General features: G+C 45.5%; 1 protein-coding gene across 1 annotated transcript in view; it reads left to right on the forward strand.

Annotated features, from left to right (window-relative positions):
* LOC144762745 (MFS-type transporter SLC18B1-like) overlaps window positions 1-26,918 on the forward strand; it is a 427,196-nt gene that overhangs the window by 78,363 nt on the left and 321,915 nt on the right. The window contains exon 6 of the mRNA XM_078647997.1: window positions 10,702-10,858. Coding sequence (XP_078504123.1) covers window positions 10,702-10,858 — 157 coding nt within the window. The remainder of the gene's footprint in view (window positions 1-10,701; window positions 10,859-26,918) is intronic.

Genomic DNA, 26,918 nt, shown 5'->3' on the forward strand with positions numbered 1-26,918 from the left:
TATTGTCCTGCCTGCACAGGGCATGTTCTGCGTGCAGTTTTTTACTATTCTCTGTGTTTCTCTTGGTGCACTGCCAAAGATCAGTCAGTCACTGCTGACACATCACAGTCATATCAAAAGGCTGCAATACAGGCATTGTCCTCTTCTGACAAATGAATTACCTCTGTTTCTCTTTTTGCAAGCGTATTACCTCTGTTAGTAGTATTTTCTGGTGGGCAAAGCCAGTGAAGAACATAGTTCCTGTTGGTACAAAGTGAGCTTTTAGTATATTTCAATGGTTTCTCCTCAGATCAACTATTCAAACTTTTTGTGTGTTAAATAAATCGTTACTGCCATAAATGGAGAGGTTGGCATCTGCATTTCTTTGCTAACATTTCTTGGGGAAGAGGCGAACCCTCAAACTCACCCCAGGAGCTTTGGCCACTCTCACTATGATCACTAGGGACCATCCATTGTAGGCTTTTATGACCCACTTATTTGAAAGTTCACCAGCCGCCACTGCTGAAAAGTATAACATATTTAGCATTGTGGGTGTCTTGGAGAAGTTTACCCTGAAATGGGGTGCCACCACTGCAAATATCCTGGCACCTCTGCTCTTGTGCCTGGTAGTTGGCTTGGTTATTAGGCAATGTCTAGTGGAGTTGGTAGGGTGAGAATGGTTGTTTTTTCTATCTTCTGGAGACATTTAGGTATCTTAATGCACTTGCAGATCAGACAGAGAATCTTGAATTTGATTATTTTCATCATGAGAAGTTGGTGGAGATTCTTAATTGGGTATCCGGTACTTTTTTTGTGTTTTTTTAGCCCGAAGTTGTGGCAGCCAGCAACATGTTCATCTTTTACAGTCTCTCTGCTATGCGGGGTGATCAGCAAATAAGACATTGCTGGAGTTGAGAACGGTGTTGACTGTATCGCCCTCACCAGCCAGGAGCATGCAAATGAAATACTCCACACATGGAGCTCTGCAACAGACATCCTAATTCTTCAGCAGACAGTCACACAACTGCATGAATTACGTCATGTCTTTAATAGCCACACATTAACACCTCCCAGCAGCTTGCGTAATTCCTGTTTAAAGTCCGCCCAGAACCTTGAGGGTCCTAGCGCTCATAATCTTAAAAAAACAACATTAACTAGTGCTCCCAGAACTATAGTACAACGTTTTGGGAAGACATATACATTGTTTTATTTGAGTAGAATAATTTGTAAAAATGTTGCTTTTACTACTTCTCCAATCTGAGTGGGGAGGCTTAGGTCAAATGATCCCAAGATTTCTTACTTTAGTTGTGATGGGAGCCCTTTAGATGAAGAAAGTGGGAGAGGGTCCACAGGAAGTTTATTTGCATAGGGGGCATTGTGTGACATGGACAAGAACTTAAACAATTGTCCTGTTAAATTCCAGGCTTTTGTTGGTGAATGTGTGTAGTTGAACAATGCTGCAGTACAGAGGTACACCAATAGATTTATTTATGGAATTTGTTTAAATGTTTGTTAGAAGAAATATACATTAAGGATTGTTTTAGCTATGGCCCTTTTTGCAGGCTTATCCCCAAACTCTTTTCCTTTTGCCTCCTATTTTTCTGACCCTGCTTTCATTAGCTATACGGTTCTGGGCACTTTACCACTGCTTATTCGTGCTAAAGTGCATTTGGTCTCTGTATAAATTGTCACAATAATTGGTTATCCGTGATAGATATATTTGATTTACTGGTAAGCCCCTAATAAAGTGCACCATGTGCATCAGGGTCTGTATATCAAATGCTACTAGTGGGCTTTCAGCACTGGTTGTGACACCCACATGATTAGCGCTGTAAATATGTCACAGACCTACCACTGTAGTGTCTGTGCATGTAGTTATAAACCTGCCATGTTGCCTGGCAAATGCACCCACTTGCCAAGCCCAATCCTTCCCCTTTCTTACATGTAAGGCCTCCCCAAGGTACCCTCATGGGCAGGGTGGAGCATATGTGAAAGGTAGAGCATGTACTGGTGTGTGGGACATGTCCCGATAGTGAAATACTGTGTATTTAGTTTTTTACTATTGAAAGGCTAACACAGGAGTTGCTTTGCCCTGCCTGGTGTATATCAAAGCGGCCCCCAGCACTACCAATCGGTCATGAAAGGGTCCCCAGGATGCCTGACCACAACATGCCTGACAATGAGGACCTCCACCTCCCTGTTTGACTGTTTATGTCTTCACCCCTCCAGTACTATGCTTGACCTCAAGAGGTCCTCCACATTTCTTTTCGGTCCATGGCTCCCCCTCTTGCCTCCTTGCTCTAATGCAGGAATTAAATGGCTGGTCCTGGAGCTTCTTCACGCCTTCCAGGGCCTGGATTGCGCTGGCTTGGGGGCTGTTGGTGGTGCTGAGAATGGCCCGCTGCTAATGTTAGTCTGATTCAAAATCCACCCGCTAACACCCGAGGGAAGAATGAACACAACTACAGGAAAGCTGTTTTTTTCCTTCATTTTCATCGGCCTATATGGTAGGCCCAGCCCCCTCTCTGGCTTGTTTTTACGCCTCCGCACCACCTTCTTCTTTTACTTCTATTTTTGTAGCCTACGTTTCTATTCTAAACTGTTATCCCTGATCAGTGAGACCTGAGCAACATGGCTGATGCCCGATGGAGTTGCTAGACAACTAATGAGGAGATTGGCCCTGGTTTCCCCCTCGACCGTCACCTACCCAGCCGGACATCGGACACAGTTCTTCCTCGTCTCCCTGCTATGGCCCCTTCCTCCCCTCCTTTCCTATAAATTCTCTCAACCTCGTTGTTTGTTTTACTTTACCTTACTACGCTATTTTAACTGTTGCAATTTATAACTCAATGCTTCCTCTGTTCTAGCGCTCTGATACCTATGGGTAAAGCCAGCACTTTTTAATCCTTTTGATGTACCTTCTAATACAACGTTTCCCTTGGTTTTGCGCTCTGATACCTCTGGGTCTAGATAGCGCTATATAACCTTCGCAAATCAAAAAATCTAAAACTGTTTTTTCCTGAACGCTGAGACCTGAGCAACATGGCTGATGACCGGTGGAGCTGCTGGACAGCTAATGAGGAGATGTGCCCTGGTTTCCCCCTTGACCGTCACCTACCCAGCCGGACATTGAGCATTGTTCTTCCTCCTCTCCCCACTATTACTCCTTCCTCCCCCCCTCCTTCGAATTATCGAATCATTGTTTATGTGTACTATACTTTACTATGCTCTTTTAACTGATGTAACCTGTAACGCAACGATTCTAAATGAAAAGCGCTCTGATACCCTCTTGGGTCAAGTTCGCGCTATATAAAACTTTATAAATAAATAAATAAATAAATAAATAAATAAAATAAATAAATCTAACAAGTATTACTTTCCCTTCGTGCAAGATAGAGGAATGGATTTTAGGCTCTGGAAACTTAGAATTTATTAACACACCTTTAGGTGGAGGTGATTTTTAAATTCTGTGTTTGAAAATGCCACTTTTAGAAAGTGTGCATTTACTTACTTCAACATCCTGTGTACCTCTGACTGTGTAGTCAGCGTCTGGTGTTTGAGTGATAGGAGCTGGGGATGTGCATTCAATCTAGGCAGTCATGGGGGGGGGGGTTGAGGTGTGTCCTGCTTTGCCTGGGTGTCTCATCGCTGGGATGAATAGACCTTGTCTACATTTAGAGTGCTGGGAGGAGTTTTGCGTGTACCTGAATAGGCTGTGTCTCCTTTTCACAATGCTGTCTCCACCCCCTGTGGTCATGCTGCACCAGGGAGGACTGGACTGGTTTGGACTAGGCTCAGAGACCCTTACAGCAAAGAGAATGCTGACAAAATGGGGTATAAGTATTGGACCTAAAACCCCAGGACTTTAGATTACTTCAAGGAACAAGAGGACCTGGCCAAGAAGAAGAGCGGAAGGATTGTGTGAGAAGTGCTGCCTTTTCTGAGTGAGTGGTGGGTTGGCCTGCAGTTGCTGTCTGTGGTGGAAGAAAATGATTGAATCTTTTTGCCCTGCTGTGGTATCCTGCTTGTGAAGAATCTCCAAGGGCTTGTGTGTGCTGGCCTCTTGTCGGAAATCTCAGGGACATAAAAGATTTCAAGAAAGAACCTTGCTGGATCTTCAAGTGTCCAGCCTGGTGTAGGAGAAGGATTGGACTGTTCTTCGTATTTTAATGTTGTTGTTGTTTAATCGGAAAACTGCCAGAGCACCTTAGTGCATGGAAGCTCCCTGTGTTTTACATAGGTGAAACTTCCCTCAGCGCTTAGTTTTGTAAGAAGTACACCCAGCTCTGCCGCACCGTATTATAAGGCCCCGGGGGACAGAAGGCCTTTGAAATCCCAGGCCAGCATCTAGTGAATGCTGTCATGTTCCTCTCAGCACAGGTTAAGTGCTTTGCTTTCCAAATACCAGAAGCTCTGCCGTGAAGGACCTCTACGTGAAGCCCAGAGGGAGAGAAAAGCCCTTGTAATCAAAGCTGAGTCACTCGCCTGCTGAGCAAACACAAGGAAACCTCCAGGCATTGCCTGGCATCTAGCCTCAAGTCTCCAGAAAGTTGCTGAGGACCCAGAAGGAAGCGAGGACTGCCCCTGCAGTGCTGGCGGAAGCACGTCCAGCCAGTGCTATTCCCGAGGGGGCCGGAGCCTCTTGGGATCCAAGTAACCAGTTGCACATATCTCTCACCTCGGAGAGCAAGAGAAGGGTGCCAGTCAGCTTGAGTCTCACCGGGGGATTTGCGGTAAGGGCTGCAGAAGAACTCCGCGGTCACCTGATGTTAGGGCTCTGGCCACCGAAAGAAGATCCCAGTGCGGTTGCTGAACTGCAAGGTCGTGGACAGCCAGTCCTTTACTAGGGGAGGTCCACCACCCACGTGGGCTGTGCGGGTGTCTCCCCTCTGTGCTGTGCACATACCTGGGGTCTTGAGCTGCAGCACACCACCTGAACGCGGGCAGCTGCTTAGATCCCTGGATTGGGAGGGTGGAAGGACTATGTGAGGTCTCCCCCTCCTTTCTGGTACTTTCTCTGTGGTTGTGTACACACCACGGGGGACTTGAGAGATTAGAAACGAGTTACTAGACGGGAAGGGCAACCCTCGAAGGAGGACCCGATCCTGCGCCATTTACTTTCAGAAACCTACTGCATACTCTGTGAAAGCCTCACAGGAGTTCTGCGGCTGCCTAGTGAGGGTACAAACTGGTGATTGAGGTGAGCATGCAACTACTGCATTTTGTGCCCTCAATGCTAAGTGCAGGAGCTGAATGATAATTCCCATTAATAGTTGTTTTCAAAGCGTCGGAATAAACTGTGAACTTTATAGGTTTGTGTTGAAACTCACTACTTAGTGTCTTTACTCTTGTGGTCCAGATATCAAGTTAGGAGGAATCCCGCAGAATCAAGAGGAAATGCTAGGTACACTACGCTCCATGATTCCCTCTCTAAAACAAGCATCAGGGTGGGTCGCTATGGGATAAGCACTTCAGGTTAGCAGTAACTGGGTCTGTATTCAATGCATCTATCGTTTATGTTCTGTGCTGTGAAACAATGAAGCTTGTGCGAGTTTGCTTCACAGCCATATGGTCTACAAAAGATCATTGCTTTCTGCACAATTATTGTATTTACATCCCTGGGGGGGGTACGTATACCGACCCTCCTCTTCGCGGACGACACGCTCCTAATCTCCAAAACCCCTATGGGACTACAGAAACTCTTGGATAACTTCCAATCCTTTTGTACCGACCGAGGCTTGGTCATAAACACCAATAAAACAAAATACCTCGTCCTTAATCCCCCTAAACAGAAAGTGCGCCCCCCTACTTTAAACACCGAATCCCTGGAAAGGGTGAAAGAATTTGATTATTTAGGGATACGCATTTCTGACAAAATGGATTGGACTCCCCATCTAGATAAGATGCTGCTGAATCATAAAAGGATCACAGGTGCCCTATTAAGGGAGCAACGTTCCAGTTCGTTCAAACCAATAGGAACAGTCCTAGAGATCTATGCCGCCAAAGGTGTCAGCTCTGCGCTTTATGGAGCTGAACTTTGGGGCTTCGCATCTTCTCAAGCACTGCAAAAATCTGAGAATAAATTCTGTAGGCAAATAATGTCCCTCCCTCAAAGTACCCCCCTTTTGCCCTTATTTATGGACCTTGGCTGTACCCAGATCGGCGAAATTGCGAAATTTCGCCCTCTCCTATTATGGGCCCGCATTTGGCGGGTAGAGGAACTTAGTGCCTACGCCAGAAGTTTGGAAGAAATAATGGAGTCACCACACTGGGCCAGAGTCAAATGGTTAACTGATATGAAAAATCTATTGTCAAATTTGGGCCTATCAGACTCTTGGTCCAGCAGAACCTCTCCTCCAAAACAAGTTCTTAAAAACCTCTTTCGGGATTGGGCTTGCTCCCAAAGGCACTCTAGTCCATCCATTGGCAGACTCACAGAGGATTTTTTGATGTTTAAAGACTGTCCCAGGCGTGAACCCTATCTAGACACAATCGGGAAACCTTTTGCCCGGTCTTTGTATTTTAAATTCAGAACGGGTACTCTTCCACTGAACACTTTTACCAAAACATGGAAATCCTGTACAGACAAAACTGACCTGTGTCCATCATGTTCAGCCCACCCAGAGACATTAGCTCATTTTTTATTTGTCTGCAAGGAATATGCCAATCCAAGAAGGGTGTGGCTGAAGAACTTGTGTCGGCAACTTGGAACTAGGAGCCATGTTGAGGCAACCAGGATACTTGTTTCGGATAGTTATGTACCCTATGCTTGTGCCCTAGCAAAATTTCTATTTTGGGCTTGGGCTATTCGAGCCAGAAAGCTTAAATACTCTGTTTAATTTTTTCTTAAATAATATTTATTCTAGTAAATGCTGTACTTCTTGTTATCAACTGGACATGTATCATTAATTTTATTATTACTTTTAAACTGCTTTTATGATAATGACATTTTATCGAAATAAAGCTTTTTGACTTTGACTTTGTATTTACCGCCTGTTTCATCTTTGGTATTCAAGTTCTGTCGCATAACCATTGTCCTTTTGAATTTTTTTTACAGTCCTGTTGCCTTCTGTGAATCGCTTCATTGAAATCTATGTACATGTGTTTGTCTTCCCATGCTAGGGGTCCAGAAGCATAAACAGTCTAGGAGTGTGGATGTCTTTAATTGGGGATACACTAGGAGACAGTTTGAATAATTTGAGCCTATAGTTTTATGTACTAATCCTGCTTCCACATACAGCAAAAAAGAAATGGGATGGCAACACAACATGCCAGCCGAGGTCATTTAAAAGAGAACTTAAGAGGTTAAATTATACATTTATTCTGGATCTTATTTAAGTAACAAGCATTGGCATAGCCAATAGGTCTCGCTTTTGGTACCTCATAAGTAATTAGTTATCCAGCACAATATCCTTGGTGCAACAACATCAACTGTTGCATGGCTAAACACTTATAAGGTCCCAAAGGCGAGACCTATTGGCTATGCCAATGTTGTTGTTTTCCGCTGTGACTCCTTAAGTGCAATAGGTGTTCCCAGACATGGGTCAGTTGATCACTGGGTCATACAAATCAAGCGATACCTCACTGTTGGGAGCTACAGAGGCTGAAATCAGGCTGAGCAGCTTGTGCTCACCTGTGGAGGGGGTCTGGCCTCGGAGTCTGGTTTGTTTAAGGCTGGTGTCCTCTCCATCTAGAGCAGAATAGTGGGCAACTGGAATTTGGCCCTGAGTAATTACAAGAGGCAGAGATTACTACCAGGATTTCACCCCTTTCTTTTTTGTTTTCTTCTGCAATGTTCCGAGCACTATCAGGCTTTCCTTGAGCTTGGAGGAAGACAGCACCAGGAGCTTCTCACGTTGCCTCTCATGGCCCAAGAAGCACAACAACATGTCCTTCCTCCTGCATCTACTCACCCGGTGCTGCTGCCTTGCACACAACAGACAGGCGCTTGAGCTGCACGAACCCTGTCACTGCCTGTAAAGTTGACGTCGGTACCACCCTTGGAACTGTTCACAGGACGCAGAAGGCCTGCTTAGAGCCTTGCTGGACCCACTAGAGGCAGCCAGTGCCCAACAACAACCACTGCGACCGGTGCCACTGGTTATAACATGGGCGCCAAATAAACAGGAGAACAGCACAGCCAATGTACTACTTCAGCCCTCTGTCTCCAAGATATTAATACATATTAATAAATATCTTCTGTACTCCTTCTGCCCCTTAAAAAAATGTTTGGTTTTTTTAAAGAAAAAAAGCCTTTTTGGGTATATTGGCTTACTTAAGGAAGCGCTCAATGATGACACCGAATATGGGCTGCGGTCGTAGGCGTTCGTGGAGGGGTGAAAAAATAACTTTTAATTCACAATTGACCCATTCACTGCTCATCTATAATAATAAAGACGTCGCCAAACTTAATTTAGTACGATTATAATTCAAATGTCAGCACTGTGCTGCAGCAAGAAGGTACATGTGCCCAGAAGTCCAACTGCTGCTCGTTATTTGCCCTCTGTTTGCTATGCAAACACTGCAGCAGATGGACTGCAAGGGAATGCCTCGCTCCGCTGCGATGTCAACAAGACTGTGTATGAGGCAAATATGACATGCTGTTTCAAGTCGCCCGCTGCTTGAAAGCATAACAGCTGGCTCACGACCTGCCCCGGCCATCACACACGCTGCTGCAGAGACAGAATGGCACAGCAAAGCCAATAACAACTGGGCGACAGTGACGTATTATGACACATTCAAAAATAACCCCAAAACTGTTTACCGCAGTAAGCAATGGATGTAAATACAATTAAGGTGCAAGTTGGGTGCTGCAACTCGAGGAGATCCCTTCCGCCCAAAAGGCAAGATTGTTCTGAAATTGAAGTGCGCTGCATTGAAGTAAGTAAATCAGCACTATATCTCATGAAAGGTAACACACAATACAAGAACGTATAGATTGAAACTTCGCTATTTTACAACTGTAACACATGTACATAACAAAACTACATTGCATAATCGTGCACAAGGTTGTGCTACTTTGTCATGTTGTGGCCTGCAGAAGAAATAGAGAAACTTTAAACAATGTCGAGCCAGCCACATGTGAGGCAAAGGATGGCATGTGAGTGACACGTCGCTCAGCCCTTCACCTGCTGGAAAAAGGTCGAGGAGGAGGACAGAAAGCCTGCCTCAGCCTTTGCATGGATGTGTACTGTTCTTCAAAGGTTGTGTGCATTGCCAACTGTTATCTCTTTGAGTGCAAACACACCTGACATTGCTGTCCAAGGAAGAACAGCACAACTCCTAAGTCATTCTGCAAAAGTCTATAGCTTAGAAGAAAGAAACTTTAACAGTAACTTTGTGCATGCATTTCACTGTCTCTTCCACCAGAGCTGTTGTTGCCTCTTCTGCATATCAAGCGTGACTGAGGGCCTCTGAGTGAACCTCCCTTCTCATGCGGTGCTAAAGTCCCGCCCCTCCTCTGTGTGAGTAACGCCTTCTGAAAACTCTTCTGCAACAGGCAAACTTTAGCATTCCATGCACTAACTTTCCATGGGTAGCAACAAACACAGAATTTATAACAGCCTTCAAGTGGTGGATGTATAAAAATATCCGAGGAATGGTCTTTGAGATCTTATGCTCTCATAAACTTTTGCTGATTGCTTCTGGGAAGTTGTCAGACATTTAACACTGCATTTATCTTACAATGCAGTGAAAACACATCTGCCCTGCGTCTCGTTACCTCGTTTAATTGTGAGGCAGCCATCAATCGGCGTGCCACATCTCACCCTTAAGATTGCAGGTATCCCGTAAAATGGGGGTGACGGGGCATGTTGCGTTTTTTAAGAACCGATGAATGGTCGATAAAGCTGCCACTGCCACGTGCAGGCTCGCCGCAGTCCGTCCTTGGCGCAGCCTGCTCCGGGTGGGGCTAGCGCTTCGTGGCGCTAAATGTCTGCCCTGCATTGTTGTTAGTGATTTGTTGTCACGGTCTTCTTCGCTGTTTACAAGCGCGGCAGGCTGCCGGCAGCAGGGGGAGGAGGGGGGCTGTGCGATTCCCTTTCGAGAGCGATAATTGCTACCATTCCCACAAGGGAATTGCCACACGTGCACACGTTGCCATTGAAGGCAATGGAACGCGTGCACTTTTTAGCCTGAAAAAGGCAATTGATGGCTACAGGTCTCTTTCCTAAGCAGCGCATGCGCGCTGCATAGGCAAGACCTAAAAAAGGCTCTGTTGACCAAAGTTCTCTTCAAAACTAGACCATCAACCCGAGAGAATGGACGGAATTCTGTTTATTTACAGTGCACACACACTCTGGTGAATGGTACTTTGAAAACACAACATACTCGATGGCTGTAGTACAGTAGCTGGGCAGAATAAATATTAGAAAACATTAAAATAAGTCAATATTTTACCACAAAAGTGAGACGGCACAGTCGCATAAGTCATGAAGCACAGCACTTGACAGTTTCAAATTCTAATGGTGCTTGTGGCAAGTGGATAGTTTACATGATGTTTATATGATTATTTATTTCTCATTTGCTTCCATTGCGCTCAGAGAAAACTCACGTTTTCCTGAACACAAGAATCAATTTATTCAATAAAATGACTCATTCTGCTCTATTGAAATATGTATCATCCAAATGAATTCTGTTCATAAGAATATCTGCCTTAGATGAGTTACAAAGTTATTTTAAGCTGGTCAACAAAGCATAAACTTTATTTATATATCCATTCAGGGAACACTGGAATTTTTTGCTGGGCTAGGCCTTGTCTTGGGCCCACCCATCGGAGGAATTTTATATCAGGCTTTTGGATATGAGATTCCCTTCATTGCTGTAGGATCTGCTGTGCTATTCATGGTGCCATTGAACATGTACTTCTTACCCAGATATGGTAAGAAAACTTATTTTGTTGTACCTGTTGGAAAGTGGAAGATGTTGGTGGATTCACATAATGAACGTTTTACACAGTTGTTCTTTGCCGCTTAAAATATGTGAGTAGACATTTTAATGAAACCTTTAATTTCTATGCATTGATGTTTGCTCTAACTTCCTGATTTCTTTAGATTCCATAGTGGTTGTGAATAGTTTTAAGGTACCCAAATAAGCTGATTATAGACATAAAAAGTGTTCTTATCCCATAGGTGTGGTCTCAATCACCCTGCATGAGTACTGACATTGCGGTATGATTTCCCCAGTTTATCCGTTTTTTGATTGCCAGTTAAAACTTGGTTCTAGAGCTATACAACATTGGCTTTCAATGTATTCCTGTATAAGTAAGAAAAACCAAAGGTGGTGATGGACGGAGCATTGACAATACAAACACTCACCCCCAGTCAACTGATCTGGGTTTAATCCCTCACCGTTCTTTAGCTCACTCCGCCACCCCAGTTCAGACATGGCCATATGCAAATCAGTCTGACCCTGTGCCTTATAGGAACAGTCCAGCCCGAACTGCCAAGCCATGTCTTCCCTGGACCGGAATCAAGCTTCCCAGGACCGGTTTCAGGCATTACAGCCGTCTTCAGCCGGGCTTGCTTGACTCCAGTGGCAAAGTGAGCAAGGGACTCACGTCTGAGCATACCCTGCCAACTTAGGGCGAACAAAGAAAAACCAAAGGTGGTGATGGACGGAGCGTTGACAATACAAACATTCACCCCCAGTCAACTGATCTGGGTTTAATCCCTCGCCGTTCTTTAGCTCACTCCGCCACCCCAGTTCAGACATGGCCATATGCAAATCAGTCTGACCCTGTGCCTTATGGGAACAGTCCAGCCCGAACTGCCAAGCCATGTCTTCCCTGGACCGGAATCAAGCTTCCCAGGACCGGTTTCTGGCATTACAGCCGTCTTCAGCCGGGCTTGCTTGACTCCAGTGGCAAAGTGAGCAAGGGACTCACGTCTGAGCATACCCTGCCAACTTAGGGCGAACAAAGAAAAACCAAAGGTGGTGATGGACGGAGCGTTGACAATACAAACACTCACCCCCAGTCAACTAATCTGGGTTTAATCCCTCACCGTTCTTTAGCTCACTCCGCCACCCCAGTTCAGACATGGCCATATGCAAATCAGTCTGACCCTGTGCCTTATGGGAACAGTCCAGCCCGAACTGCCAAGCCATGTCTTCCCTGGACCGGAATCAAGCTTCCCAGGACCGGTTTCTGGCATTACAGCCGTCTTCAGCCGGGCTTGCTTGACTCCAGTGGCAAAGTGAGCAAGGGACTCACGTCTGAGCATACCCTGCCAACTTAGGGCGAACAAAGAAAAACCAAAGGTGGTGATGGACGGAGCGTTGACAATACAAACACTCACCCCCAGTCAACTGATCTGGGTTTAATCCCTCACCGTTCTTTAGCTCACTCCGCCACCCCAGTTCAGACATGGCCATATGCAAATCAGTCTGACCCTGTGCCTTATGGGAACAGTCCAGCCCGAACTGCCAAGCCATGTCTTCCCTGGACCGGAATCAAGCTTCCCAGGACCGGTTTCTGGCATTACAGCCGTCTTCAGCCGGGCTTGCTTGACTCCAGTGGCAACGTGAGCAAGGGACTCACGTCTGAGCATACCCTGCCAACTTAGGGCGAACAAAGAAAAACCAAAGGTGGTGATGGACGGAGCGTTGACAATACAAACACTCACCCCCAGTCAACTAATCTGGGTTTAATCCCTCACCGTTCTTTAGCTCACTCCGCCACCCCAGTTCAGACATGGCCATATGCAAATCAGTCTGACCATGTGCCTTATGGGAACAGTCCAGCCCGAACTGCCAAGCCATGTCTTCCCTGGACCGGAATCAAGCTTCCCAGGACCGGTTTCTGGCATTACAGCCGTCTTCAGCCGGGCTTGCTTGACTCCAGTGGCAAAGTGAGCAAGGGACTCACGTCTGAGCATACCCTGCCAACTTAGGGCGAACAAAGAAAAACCAAAGGTGGTGATGGACGGAGCGTTGACAATACAAACATTCACCCCCAGTCAACTGATCTGGGTTTAATCCCTCACCGTTCTTTAGCTCACTCCGCCACCCCAGTTCAGACATGGCCATATGCAAATCAGTCTGACCCTGTGCCTTATGGGAACAGTCCAGCCCGAACTGCCAAGCCATGTCTTCCCTGGACCGGAATCAAGCTTCCCAGGACCGGTTTCTGGCATTACAGCCGTCTTCAGCCGGGCTTGCTTGACTCCAGTGGCAAAGTGAGCAAGGGACTCACGTCTGAGCATACCCTGCCAACTTAGGGCGAACAAAGAAAAACCAAAGGTGGTGATGGACGGAGCGTTGACAATACAAACACTCACCCCCAGTCAACTAATCTGGGTTTAATCCCTCACCGTTCTTTAGCTCACTCCGCCACCCCAGTTCAGACATGGCCATATGCAAATCAGTCTGACCCTGTGCCTTATGGGAACAGTCCAGCCCGAACTGCCAAGCCATGTCTTCCCTGGACCGGAATCAAGCTTCCCAGGACCGGTTTCTGGCATTACAGCCGTCTTCAGCCGGGCTTGCTTGACTCCAGTGGCAAAGTGAGCAAGGGACTCACGTCTGAGCATACCCTGCCAACTTAGGGCGAACAAAGAAAAACCAAAGGTGGTGATGGACGGAGTGTTGACAATACAAACACTCGACCCCAGTCAACTGATCTGGGTTTAATCCCTCACCGTTCTTTAGCTCACTCCACCACCCCAGTTCAGACATGGCCATATGCAAATCAGTCTGACCCTGTGCCTTATGGGAACAGTCCAGCCCGAACTGCCAAGCCATGTCTTCCCTGGACCGGAATCAAGCTTCCCAGGACCGGTTTCTGGCATTACAGCCGTCTTCAGCCGGGCTTGCTTGACTCCAGTGGCAACGTGAGCAAGGGACTCACGTCTGAGCATACCCTGCCAACTTAGGGCGAACAAAGAAAAACCAAAGGTGGTGATGGACGGAGCGTTGACAATACAAACACTCACCCCCAGTCAACTAATCTGGGTTTAATCCCTCACCGTTCTTTAGCTCACTCCGCCACCCCAGTTCAGACATGGCCATATGCAAATCAGTCTGACCATGTGCCTTATGGGAACAGTCCAGCCCGAACTGCCAAGCCATGTCTTCCCTGGACCGGAATCAAGCTTCCCAGGACCGGTTTCTGGCATTACAGCCGTCTTCAGCCGGGCTTGCTTGACTCCAGTGGCAAAGTGAGCAAGGGACTCACGTCTGAGCATACCCTGCCAACTTAGGGCGAACAAAGAAAAACCAAAGGTGGTGATGGACGGAGCGTTGACAATACAAACACTCACCCCCAGTCAACTGATCTGGGTTTAATCCCTCACCGTTCTTTAGCTCACTCCGCCACCCCAGTTCAGACATGGCCATATGCAAATCAGTCTGACCCTGTGCCTTATGGGAACAGTCCAGCCCGAACTGCCAAGCCATGTCTTCCCTGGACCGGAATCAAGCTTCCCAGGACCGGTTTCCGGCATTACAGCCGTCTTCAGCCGGGCTTGCTTGACTCCAGTGGCAAAGTGAGCAAGGGACTCACGTCTGAGCATACCCTGTCAACTTAGGGCGAACAAGTTATACTGGGAAGGAAGCTTGTTTCCTTCCCAGTATAAGAATTGGCTTGGTAGTTTGGTTTGCCCTGTTCCCATCATGCACTGGGACAGGAACAGACTAATTTGCATATAGCCAGGTTCTGAGGTGGGATGGTGCAGTGAGCTAAAAAACGGTGATGGATTAAAACCATGATCTATTGACTTGGTAAGAGTATTCTGCATCATTCAGAAACTCTGTCCATCACCACCCCCCTTTTCCAAAATCGGTTTTATCCACACTATGTGTGGGAGGGTATACTCAGACGTGAGTCCCTTGCTCATTGCACCATCAGGATTCAAGCAAGCCGGGCCGAAGAAGGCTGTGATGCCAGAAACCGGTCCCCGGAAGCTTGTTTCCTTCCCAGTATAAGAATTGGCTTGGTAGTTTGGTTTGCCCTGTTCCCATCATGTACTGGGGCAGGAACAGACTCATTTGCATATAGCCAGGTTCTGAGCTGGGATGGTGCAGTGAGCTAAAAAACGGTGATGGATTAAAACCATGATCTATTGACTTGGTAAGAGTATTCTGCATCATTCAGAAACTCTGTCCATCACCACCCCCCTTTTCCAAAATTCCTGTATAAGTAACCATACTCTCCTTTACCTTTCATCTATCATTTTGCCTTGTATTTGGTTTTACAAATCTTACCAATTAGATGTTAGTTTTTTAGATGCAATAGAAGGCATAATACTGTGAAACTCAGTATCCATTTGTTTAACACTATTTTTTACAGAGCAACCATTAAAATGCAATATTTATTAAATCTACAAGTCCTACTACTGCTAGAACCTTAGCAAAGTCTGGTAGAAACATTGTTTATAGGTTTGCTCCAGAGTGATCTGAAAAAAAGGCATGAGTTGAAGTGATTGTTAGCCTCTCTGTATAGAGCAGACCCAATCCCTTAAAGGGATGGTCTCTAAACATTTATGGGGTAAGTACCACTTCCTCACGTACCATAATCAAAGACATTAGAAGCTCCAATTTGGAGCAAGAAATTAGCTTGGCTATCTATGCATTACCCAAAGTAAAGAAGCTAGACTTGGATGTCTTACCCATAGAGTTCTCTGCTACTTTCAAGGACAGACTACTCCCCCTTTAAAGCCCCAGTACGAAAACACAAACTCCTTAACTTATTTACATACAACTACAAGAGAGACTATTGTTGAACCAATATTGAAGCTAGGACAGGACCCTCTCTCCCAGCATCCTATTGGCTTTTTTCGATTCTCAACTCAGAATATAAAATTCCGAGTAAAATCACGGTAGACCACTTTTACAGTTACTCTCTGATCTGATCCACAAAAAACATTGTGGATTAATCTCTAAACATAATAACTCCATCAATTTAAGAAGATTTTACCATATTCTTGATGGGGCATTCTGTCTTTAGCCTCACTGAGCCTACTCTGCCTTGGATATTGTGCAGGCATTTGACAGCCTTGATTGGACCTACATGTGATACGTGCTGAGAAAATACAGCATTGATTCCCAATTTATATGAGTCAAACTCGTCTATGTATCCCTACATAGGTCAGGACTGGACATTACATAATAATGCATACCCAATAGTGTGAGAAACTAGGCAGAGGTGCCCAGGGATACACCGGCAATATCCTTCACTGGATTTCCTTTTATATCTATGAAGCAGAACGAAACAATTGGAGTGCTGAAGATTGGGTAGGTGCAGGGTATTTTCACAGCCCTAATAGCCACGCACATAGTGTAGTCAAGTGCAAATATGTGAGCACAAAAAGGTAGACCCTAGAAAGGCAGTGAGATTAAACATAGGTAAATGCTGACATTGTTACTAAGGTAAAGAGAGGAAGTGAAGTCAACGTGAGGAGAACAATCAAGGATGGAAAGGCCCATACTGGTAAATAAAGGAAAAGGCAACAACAGTAGAACATTTCTAAGATTTCTTTATAGTCAGAACTGCTACACAGCGTAGTTAAGTAGAAAGAGGGAAAAAGGATACAATAATTGCTGACCTGACCCAAATGGGGTTTGGGGGGTGCAGGTGTGAGCAGTTTGAACAAATAAAATAATAGAGATTATTTTAATTGTGCACATGATCGAGAGTAGACTGAGGAGGCATGCAGAGGATTGTAAAGCAATGCAAAGAGTCATTCAAACAAAAAAGGAGAATAGATAGATTTTACGTCATGGTTACATTTTTCTTGCAGGTTTTTAGTTGTGTAGATAGGTATTAATTCAAGGTTACATTTGTCATGCAGATTTTTAGCTGCATAGTGTACAATTTTGAAATGGCATGCGCTTAGAGGATGCAAAACTATAAAAGAAATATCAATATTTACATGTAAGATAGTGCTATATTAGGCATGTTTGCTGCAGAATCAGCTGAACAGTTAGTCCGCTGCTAGACTATTGCTTGAATGCTGATCAGCTGAGGGGTTTGTAGCGTAAAGTAATGGCTGACTACATATATAGGGAAGAATCTAGAGTTTAGGTTGAGGAATTGATGCAGTAATGTCATAATCAAAGTAATGTGTGAGTAAATACAGGGTAAATAATGCACACGTGTAATGCAAAGACTGAAATGAGATCCTGCCACTAAGTCAGACCTTCTGATGTTTACCCTTAAAATATCCGTCACAAATGCTTTGCCTGATTACCAAAGTAAAGAATTTGGATGCCCTTGGCTTATATTGGCACTGGATGGAGTATAACTTCTCAGACAGTAGAAGTCAATTGCCTGTTTTCCTGTAGCTGGAGGAAGGAGACCTAGGGGCAGCAGTATCAAGATTCCATTTTGCGAATCTCAAATTACGGAAATTTGCGATTCACAGTTTCAGATTCGCAAAACGGGATGTATGTAATAAATCGCAAAAATGTTGCGATTTCTTAAATATCGTAAACAAATCGCAGAATCCTGTTTTGCGATTCCTAAATATAGCGAAATTCGTAAATTAAGAAATCGCAAATCCGGGAATCTGCAATACAGGTGCAGCTTGATGACATCACAACCAGGAAGTGGGAGTGATTAGCTGCACCTGCCTGCCTGAGCCACACCCAGTGGCAGTTAGGAGTGTGTTTGGAGGCAACACAGCATTGCAAACTCTACAATGGAGTCACAGAGGCCACAGGAGGGCATGGAGCCTGAAAAAAGAAAAAGTAAACACAAGTTTTCTGAAAAAGAACAGGAGATTCTAATTGAAGAAATGGTCTGCAGCCATGAACTCCTGCTTGGGAAAAAATCCTTGAAGGTACCGGAGTGAAGGAAAAGAAAGATATGGCTGGAAATCCAGGAAAAGGTAAATGCAGTGGGAGTCACCAACCGTACCATTGATGAGCTGTGAAAAAGATGGTACAACATGCGCCAAAGGTCAAAGGAGAGGGTGGCAGCCAGGTTGAAGGAGGCACACAAGACCGGTGGAGGAACTTCAACTGCTGAACAACCAACACCCCATGAGGAGCTTGTGGGGGCCACTCTCCTGCCTGAGAGTGTGTGTGGAGTGGCTGAGATTGACAGCTCCAATCTTGCATCCAGTAGTCAAGGTAAGATGCATGGCAAATAATCTTTAAACAGCTACACATAGCATGCACACTGTGTAGAATGAGGGACATGAAGTAAACACATTTGTCTCTGGTCCTCTCCTTACAACACACGTACAAGTGCATTATGGGAGTTGTAGTTGGATGATGGATAGTTTGTGAATGAGACTAATAAAACACATGCTTAGATTGTGGGTTGCAGTGAAGGCAAAATGAGAGTGTCAGGATTGATACAACTTCAAATTTGAAAACTTTATTTAGTCCAAAATGCATGACAAAACTCAATCTCATATGTCACCCTTTACATCCACAGCACAATCCAGGGCACCAGGGGACATTGCTGAGCGAGAGGACTCCCCAATTAATGTGGACTTCTCCAATGAAGGGGAATCAAACCACACACCCATAATGCACAGGAAACGTACATATGTGCCCCCACTTACTCCTTTGGAGGATGACATAGATGACACTGGGGATGCAAGAGACAATAGGCAGGAAAATCAGGAAGTATGTGAGAGTTTTGGACAACAGCAACCACAGAAAAGGTCTCACACAAATGGAGCACGTAGGTCCTTGTCTAGGAGCAGTAGTGGCAATGTAGAGGAGAGCACTGTTTTCGCAGGATTGGAGCACAACATGCTTCAAGTGCAGCGACTGCAAAATAAGGCACTGCGTTCAATAAACAGGCAGCTGACCACATTAAATAAAAATTAGCGTCACATGGGTGAGGGCATGATGGCCATGGCAGGTGCCATTGAAAAACTATGTGCTACATTAGAGCGCACTGAAAGTGCCAGGAACAGGGCTGCACAACGTGCCCATGCACGTATGCATAGTTACACTAAGGCTGTGAACCGCCTCTGCACAACAACCAGCAACCTAACACGTCGCAGCATCACCATGCAGATGCAGATGACTCACTGCAGCCAAGACATTGCCAGAGGGCTAGAGCAAGTTACTAATGCTGTGGAACTGTTGAAAACCGCTAACTCTGGTGGCAGCACCCTAATGGTCTCTAGGGAGAGTGCAGAGACCTCCAGTAGGAGCAGCAACACTCCTACATTGCCACTTACACAACGCCACAGTGCCAGACATGCTCCTGCAGGTACCCATGCTATGGAGGGCACACAGACAGAACACCACCCTGCACCCAGCCGTCACCGTAGGAGGTGAAGTGAATAATGACACTAATGTTTAAACTGGTGAAGCAACCAACCTAAAGTATTTTCATTACATTACTTATCAGTGCCATCACTGTGTTGTAACATGTCATGGATTCTGAAAACATAAATGTGTGTGAAGTGTGAATAAACACATCACCTGTTATACAGATATTCGTTGTACAATACATTCATTTCTTACCTAAAAGTAGTTCTGTGTGATCTCAGACCGTCTTTGGCGTCCAGCTGCTGCCCCTACTCCTGCTGCTGCCCTGCCAGGGGGAGGTGTCCAGTCATCATCCGATGTGTCTGAGTCGCTCACATCAATTTCGGTCCCTTTCCTCATTGCCATGTTGTGGACCATTGCGCAGCTTGCCACTATTTTACAACATGTCTCAGGGCTGTATTGCAGTGCCCCTCCTATTTTATGTAGGCTTCTGAAACGGCTCTTCAAGATGCCAAATGTGTGTTCTATGAAGCTGTGCGTTGACCTGTGTGCCCTGTTATACCTCCTCTCACTTGCATTTGCGGGATTCAGATATGGTGCTAGGATGAAGTCTCGAACTGCATAGGCACTATCACCTGCATGGATGAAAAGGAAAGGTAAGTCAATGTTCCCCCCCAAAAGAAGTAATATATGTATGTATGGATGGATGTGTGCTATTTATTTACCTAGCAGGTATCCCTCTCCAAACTCTACATCACTCAGACGTCCATGTATCCCACTATGTCGGAAGATGAAAGAGTCATGTGTGCTGCCAGAGTATTTTGTCACAATGTCATTGATGATGTATTTAGCATTGGACACAATCTGGATATTCAGGGAATGGTAGCATTTCCGGTTCCTGAAGAAATATTCTGTTTCTGCTGCCGGTGTGATGGCGATATGGGTCCCATCAATGCAGCCAATTACATGGGGGAAACGTGCAATTTGATAGAAGTCAAGTTTGGTTTCTTGTAATGCCTGTTGGGTGCTTGAGAAGTATATGTGATGTACTAGCCTGTTCCGCATGAAAAAGCGAGAAAGAGCACTCTGTGACACCCCACCAACCTCTGCTATGACTCCTTGAAAACTCCCTGAGGACAAAAGGTGCAGTGAGCACAATACCTGCACATGGGTGGGAATTGATTGTGTCCTGCCTGTTGGGTGTTCCAAAAAGGGTTTCAGCTCATCAATGAGGTCCAAGATGGTGTGTGGGTGCAGCCTGTACTTATCATGAATGTCCTCTACAGTCTGCTGGAACAGCGTGATGCGCAGTCTGAATATACGCTCCTGTCTCAGTCTCCTCTGTACAAGGGCATGGATAAGCAGCCTCCTGGCTATCACATATAGTGCTGCCATTGTGGGAGTTTCAGTTGCATTGTGGGTTGCTTATACCTTCCACCTGGTTACCACCTGCATGCACTTGGTGGTAATAGCGATTTCTTAAATAGCGATTTTCACAAATTTGTAATTTGCGAATTTTTGTTACATATCATTGCGATTTCTTAATGTGAGATATCCAGTTTGCGAATTTCGCAAACAGAGAACATCGCAAATTAAGAATTCGCAATATAATTCGCAGATTTCATGTTCTCGCAACTTAAGAAATCGCAATTTTTGCAATTTGTCATACACACCTTTTCCCACTGTTTTAGTCGCAAACGCACCTTTTTTGCGAATCGCAGTGTTTGCGACTAAAATTACTGTTGATACATCTGCCCACTAGACACTAAAGTCAGGAGGGAGAGACCAGGCTACCTTAAAAATTCTAATGGCACCTTTCGTTTAACAAAGAGCTGCAGATTAATCTACCTGAGCACTGCCATTTAGTTGATGGAAGTGAGAAGAACAGCAGCTGAAGTTTGTTTTTCTATGTGTGATCTGTCCTTTATCATTCTTGGATTGCTGCTTCTGGAGGGATGTCAAAAGCCAGGTGCTGAGATCTTACACTTCATTATGCCCATGTAGTGGGTGCTCCACTCTTTCATCTGAGCCATTCTGGACACAGTGCAGTTTTAGTCCTATCCTCCAGAGTGGCAATATTCAGGCTATGATATAGATGTTTCATCCTCCATCCTGGAATTTGGTGAGACTGACTCTGAGGCAGCTGGGCCTCATGGCCTCCTGTATCTTGCTGGTAAATCATGCCTGCTGACATATGCAGAGCAGAAGGATCTGTAGTTCCAGTGGGTGCAGCATCAGTGGAATCTCTCCAGCTCAGTCCGGATATCTGAGGGTAAGGCAACAGACCTACAGCATGGCTAACAAACTGAGATTGTGCCAGCTGAGATCGGTCTCCTTTCCCCACCCAGATCTCACAGTGGTGACAGATGCATCACTTCTGGGTTGGGGTGGCCATCTAGGAGAGGTGGAGATCAGGGGAATCTGGTCTCCAGCAGAGACCCAGCATCCCAACGATTTGTTGGAGCTGAGAATGATCTGTCTGGCAGTAAAAGCCTACCTATCATCCATCAAAGAGGGGCTGGTTCAGGTGTTCTAGGACAAAGCCACCCCCGTAGTAATATTACAACAAACAGGGCTGGGTTGTGTTGTGGACCCTCTGACAAGAGATTCTGTGTCTCTGGACCTGGATGGAGTGCCAGGAGATTTTCCTGTTGTTCAGCATATGTCAAGCTCTTTGAACACCAGGACAGATGAGCTCAGCCAGCGGTGCCAGAGAGACCACGTATGGCACCTTTATCCTAAGGTGGCACAGATTCTTTTTCTAGAGTGGAGCGAGACTTAGCTCGATCTGTGCGCTACCGCAGAGAATGCGCAAAGTCAATGCATCTTAGCAGTGGAATTTCAAAGGCGGCTTTTACTCAGAGGCACATCTCGGTGCAAGTGGAGTTCAAGACTCCTGCACATTTGGACTGACTGAGCCTAAATCTTCTTAGTGGCACTGGATTGGACTCAGAGGGTATGGTATCCACATCTCCTGAGCTTCAGCATTGCTCCTCTGATCAGGCTGTCACTTCGGTAGGACCTTCTGTCACAGCAGCACAGCAGAGTGCTGCACCCAACCCTGCACACTATTCATTTGGAGGACTGAGTGGCAGCAGTTGAGAGGGATTTGTCTTCCTCCCAAAGCCTTTAATGTTATTTTGGCAGCCAGGCCGCCCCCATCAAATCCATCTACTCCTGCTGTTGTGAGATGCTTGTGGTGTGTTGTTCCACATGCCAGGTGGATCCCCTTTCTATACTCCGGTCTAAAGTTTTGCTCTTTGTTCTTTCCCTTGCCCAGCAAAGCCTTGCCTTGGGCACAGTCAAGGGTCAACCATCTTGGTCTTTCGGCAGCTGCCAGATCAACCTTCCCTCTTTAGGGTGTGGAAAAGTAAATTTTGCCAGGTTCTGTGTCCCTACGTGTCCTCCATCTTATGTTATGTGTGCATGATTAAATATGCATATGTATCCCCATGTTTGATTAAAGACGCAATTACAGTTGTGTCCATCACTAGTATGCCAGTTTCCAGTTCTTGTGAAAGCTACGAGTATCAGGCCTATGTAAAGTTACGTTGCCACGTTTCTCAGTGTGCACGTTATTTTATTGTAAAGTCCCCGTTTCTAGGCCTCAAAAGGGCCCGGACACCAGATTCAGCTCCTGTCTTCTGAGTCCTCGCTGAGGAGCGATACAGCCCCCACCTGTATCCTCGACCCTTCACTTACATCCTGCCTCGCAGTGCCCGGCTCAGCCTGGCTCTGCCTCTGAGTCTGCCAAGAGTATGTTATGATTCTAGTTATCAGTCCAGCCCTCCTTCTCTGCATTCCTAAGCTACTGAATCGCATCAATAGTTTCCGTCATTGTCTAGCCTTTACGTCTCCATGTAAGAGAAATACTGCATTTAATGGTCATTTAATATTCTTCATCACGCACTACATGTAGAATAATGCATGCACCATTCTTAGAGTCCGTTAGCCTTTACCCCGATAACTTTTGGATTCTATCAACATGTCCTCTAAACATCAGATACTAGATAGGGTTTAGGTACATGTCGCCCTGACTCTCCAGACTTCAGTCTCTGCTCCTAGCACAGAGTTCATAGCCCCCAGCTTCTCCTAGTAACACGTCATTGTCAGTTTGCGCGCACCATTAGGTTAGAGGTCTCGGCTCCTTAGGTAGCCCCCTCCATGTTTCCGCCCCATTTATGACATATTCTGTTACGTTTGCATCACATGTCTATGTATACGCCCCTGTTACACCCATTTTCACCCTTATCTTTCGCGACTGCTATTGACCACACCCACTGCTCCGCCTACTGTAATTCATTGTAATGTACCTGTTTTAGTATATATATTGGTGCACTGTTATTAAATGTTACGCCGATTCTGATCCTGCCCCCGGCAGCGCTGCCATCCTGTTCCCGTGCAGGTTGTCCTGTTCCTGTCCTTTATGCTGTATTAAACCTGCAAACTCCTACTACCTCGAATCTTGACTCTTATTTATTGAGCTATCTGTTATTGCTATGTCCAGTAAAACCTAGATCCGGTATTATTTATTTATATACCACATAATGGCGCCCGAACAGGGACTTGCCCTTTCCCCACGCGCCGGTGAAGCCACGCCGGCCCCCTGACCCTCTGCAGCCGTGACGGAACCATACCGTGCACGTGCAGATATTTCTGCTTCAAGTATCCCTCAGGCCCACGGAGGAGACGGAGGTGGCGGTCCAGCATCCAGACGAGGCGGTGGAGGAACGCGGCGAGTCCCGACCAGAGCCCAAGCTGAGAGTCCAAGGTCCGAGGTATCCGGAGGCCCACCCGTAACAGAAGTCCGAAGTTCGTCCGTCCGGCGTCGAAGCAGTCCAGTCCAGTCCGAGGCCTTCCGTTCTTGCTGCCCGGTGAGTACCATTGCTGGGGTAGTATCTAGACAGGGTCAATCTAATTGACTCTGGTCCGTGGTTTGGTGGTACACAGACCCAAAACGAAGTGTCCACTTCGGTGGATGCGGGTCCTGACGTGTCTCTTTATGAGACCGGTAAGTTTCGTACTGTTTCAGCAGTGCATCTAGTTTCTGTTCTAGTCAGTTCTGTTCTCGAGAAAATTCATGTATTCTGAGTATTCCAGGTAGTATTCTGTTCGAACTGTTATTTTAAATGTTCTTCATGTATTTTTAATGTCGTGGTATGAAAGTGGTGTAGTTATCGTGTTCGTTGTGTATTGTATTGTGTCTAGATTACAGTTCAGTCATGCCTTTATTCTCGAAATTACGTCAGTTAAAAACCAGAAAAGGTCTGCTAGAAGCAGCAGTTCCTGTCCCGCCTAGGGACAGTCCAGGTCATTTTATGTATCAAAAGCATGGCATAAGTGCCATATTATATCTAGATTTATGGGTAGAGTATACCAAAGAGTTAGAGGAAAAGTATAGATGGCCCGTATCAGGTACGTGGGATGCCGAGTGCATCATGAGAGTAGAAGAAGCATTATGGAAAAAGAAAGCCAGACAGTCACAGAAAGATGCCATCGAGTTATGGCGCAAAGAATCTCATAAAAGAACCGAAAAAGAAATCAGAAAGTCAGAACTAAGTAGAGAATCCTTAGAACGAGCCCAAGAAAAGGAATTAATCGAGATAGGTGAACGAGTTAAAACAGAACAGTCAGACAGACAGAGGCATGCCCTTATTAAGGGTATGTATCCACTTCTTGCCGAGGGCTTGCCAAAAGCGACCCCGGAGGCATCCAGTAATTTTCCGCCACCACTAGTTCCGACTAAGCTACGTCACAAACCGACCGCAGCTGATATTTTCATCTCGTCCTATTTGGACGACACAGTCCCGGAATATGCAAATCCTGTTCCGCCAGTCCCTGTAAATAATGTAAATCCTGCTCCTCCAGTCACCGGAGTACCTGCTACGGTACCCCCGGTTCAGCCCACATTACAATTTCCCACTCTGCCAGCACGAAGAGTATCAGTCGACGATTCCAGCATAGGGGCCGCAGGAGGAGGTCCTCCTGGTACCCCGCCACCACACCAACGTAGAACGTTGGCCGAGTTACATGAATGTGCGTTACAACGTACGCCCAAATTTAAGTCCGTTGCAGATATCCGACGAGCTCTTACTGAATGCCGCTATGATCCGGTTGCAGGTGATGATAGTACAGTAATATATTCCATCCGTGTAAGACGGGTGACCGGGTATTTAGACACCCTACCAGATATGAAAGGAGATCTAGACAGAATATATCGTTTCATCCGTACAGGGGATGATCCAGAAAGTATTGGTGAAGCCATGTCTCAAAGGAAAGCTGAGATCCAGCTCATGATATTAAAGTTTCTGATTAATTGTCTAATAAGAGAACAAGACTACCCGACTAAAGATCCGGCCGAAATGAGAATCCTGACAAGGTGGAGTGATAATATAGCCGAGGGTAAGCACAAGACTATCAGTAGTATAGAGAGTATGTACAAGAGAATTCGTAAAGAAATAATAAAGTTACATGAACAACGTAAAGCAGCACAAGTAAGCGAGAAAGAAAATGACTCTTCTACTGAAGAGGTAGAGGACGAGAATCCTGTCAGAATAGCGTATGTAGGAAAATCTAGATTTCCAGACCGACATTCACGTCTAGACTACAAGAAAACTGTTCCTCATCCAGCACCAGAACAAGGTTCTCTAGAACAAGTATTTCAAGCTACCGATCACATTCTGAAATCACGAATCGGTTATAGTGAGTTAAGTACTATGCATGAACAAGAACTAGCCCGATCAGCAGTCCGATGGATTACTGATTCTACCACTTTTCCAGATGAAATAGTGGCACAAATGTTCCTGAAATTGCCCCCAGCCGAGCAGCGACTGGTGGGTATGTATATGATCCAACACCTCATTACTCTGTATGAGGGTCAACATTCTGATCCAGGTCCGTTACACGATGTCCTGAACGAGTTACTCCAGTATAGATGGAAAGGTTTAGGTACCGATTTAATTAGTATCATCCTAGAACAGCGCCACAAATATAGAACGTTTTTGAACCCGCATTTTGTTCATGTCTCACCTCCAGAAAGTAAACCGTTTTACATAGACAGACAGAATCCGTTACGAGAAGTACACCCAGTTAGGACAACAGATGGTGAAATGCAACGAGTGTTTGTTTACACTCCGATTACAAAGATGGAACTCTTAGAGATGAAGAAATTAATTCCCTGTCATGACAAAGATCCAGCAGGGTTCCACCGAGAATTAAAAGACATGCTCCGTATGGGAGAATACACGTATCCAGATATAATTAAAATGTTAAAAGTCCTGTTGCCCGCAGGGGTATACGAAAAACTCAAGGAAAAAGATTGGGAGGTGGGAGAGAAAAAGATCGATTGGGCAGTTCTAGAAGCTGAAGATAAGATACGAGTACCAGGTACCGGTCTAGGAGAGAAATGTAAAGAATTACCAGAACTGTTAATACAAGTTTTGCCAAGATTATTAGCCACTAAAAAGGAAGACTGGGATGCAATCTCAGCCTGTAAACAGAAACAAGACAAAGACACTAGTGATTTTTATTCTAGATTCGAGAAATGCTTTAGTATAAACAGTGGCCTCAAGACAAGTAGCGAGTCATACCCTCATCTTTTTGTTACTAAATTAGTCGAGAATTCAAGTCCACAAGTGAAGAATCGAGTTTTGAAAGTCGAAAGTACCTGGCAAGCTAATACCCCGTCCCAGATGTTACAGATGCTTCAGTATCACCAGAATAGAATCAGAGAAGAGCAAGATCATGAAAGAAAACGTATGAAAGAC

This window comes from Lissotriton helveticus, chromosome 6 (assembly GCF_964261635.1).
Source record: "Lissotriton helveticus chromosome 6, aLisHel1.1, whole genome shotgun sequence".
NCBI lineage: Eukaryota > Metazoa > Chordata > Amphibia > Caudata > Salamandridae > Lissotriton > Lissotriton helveticus.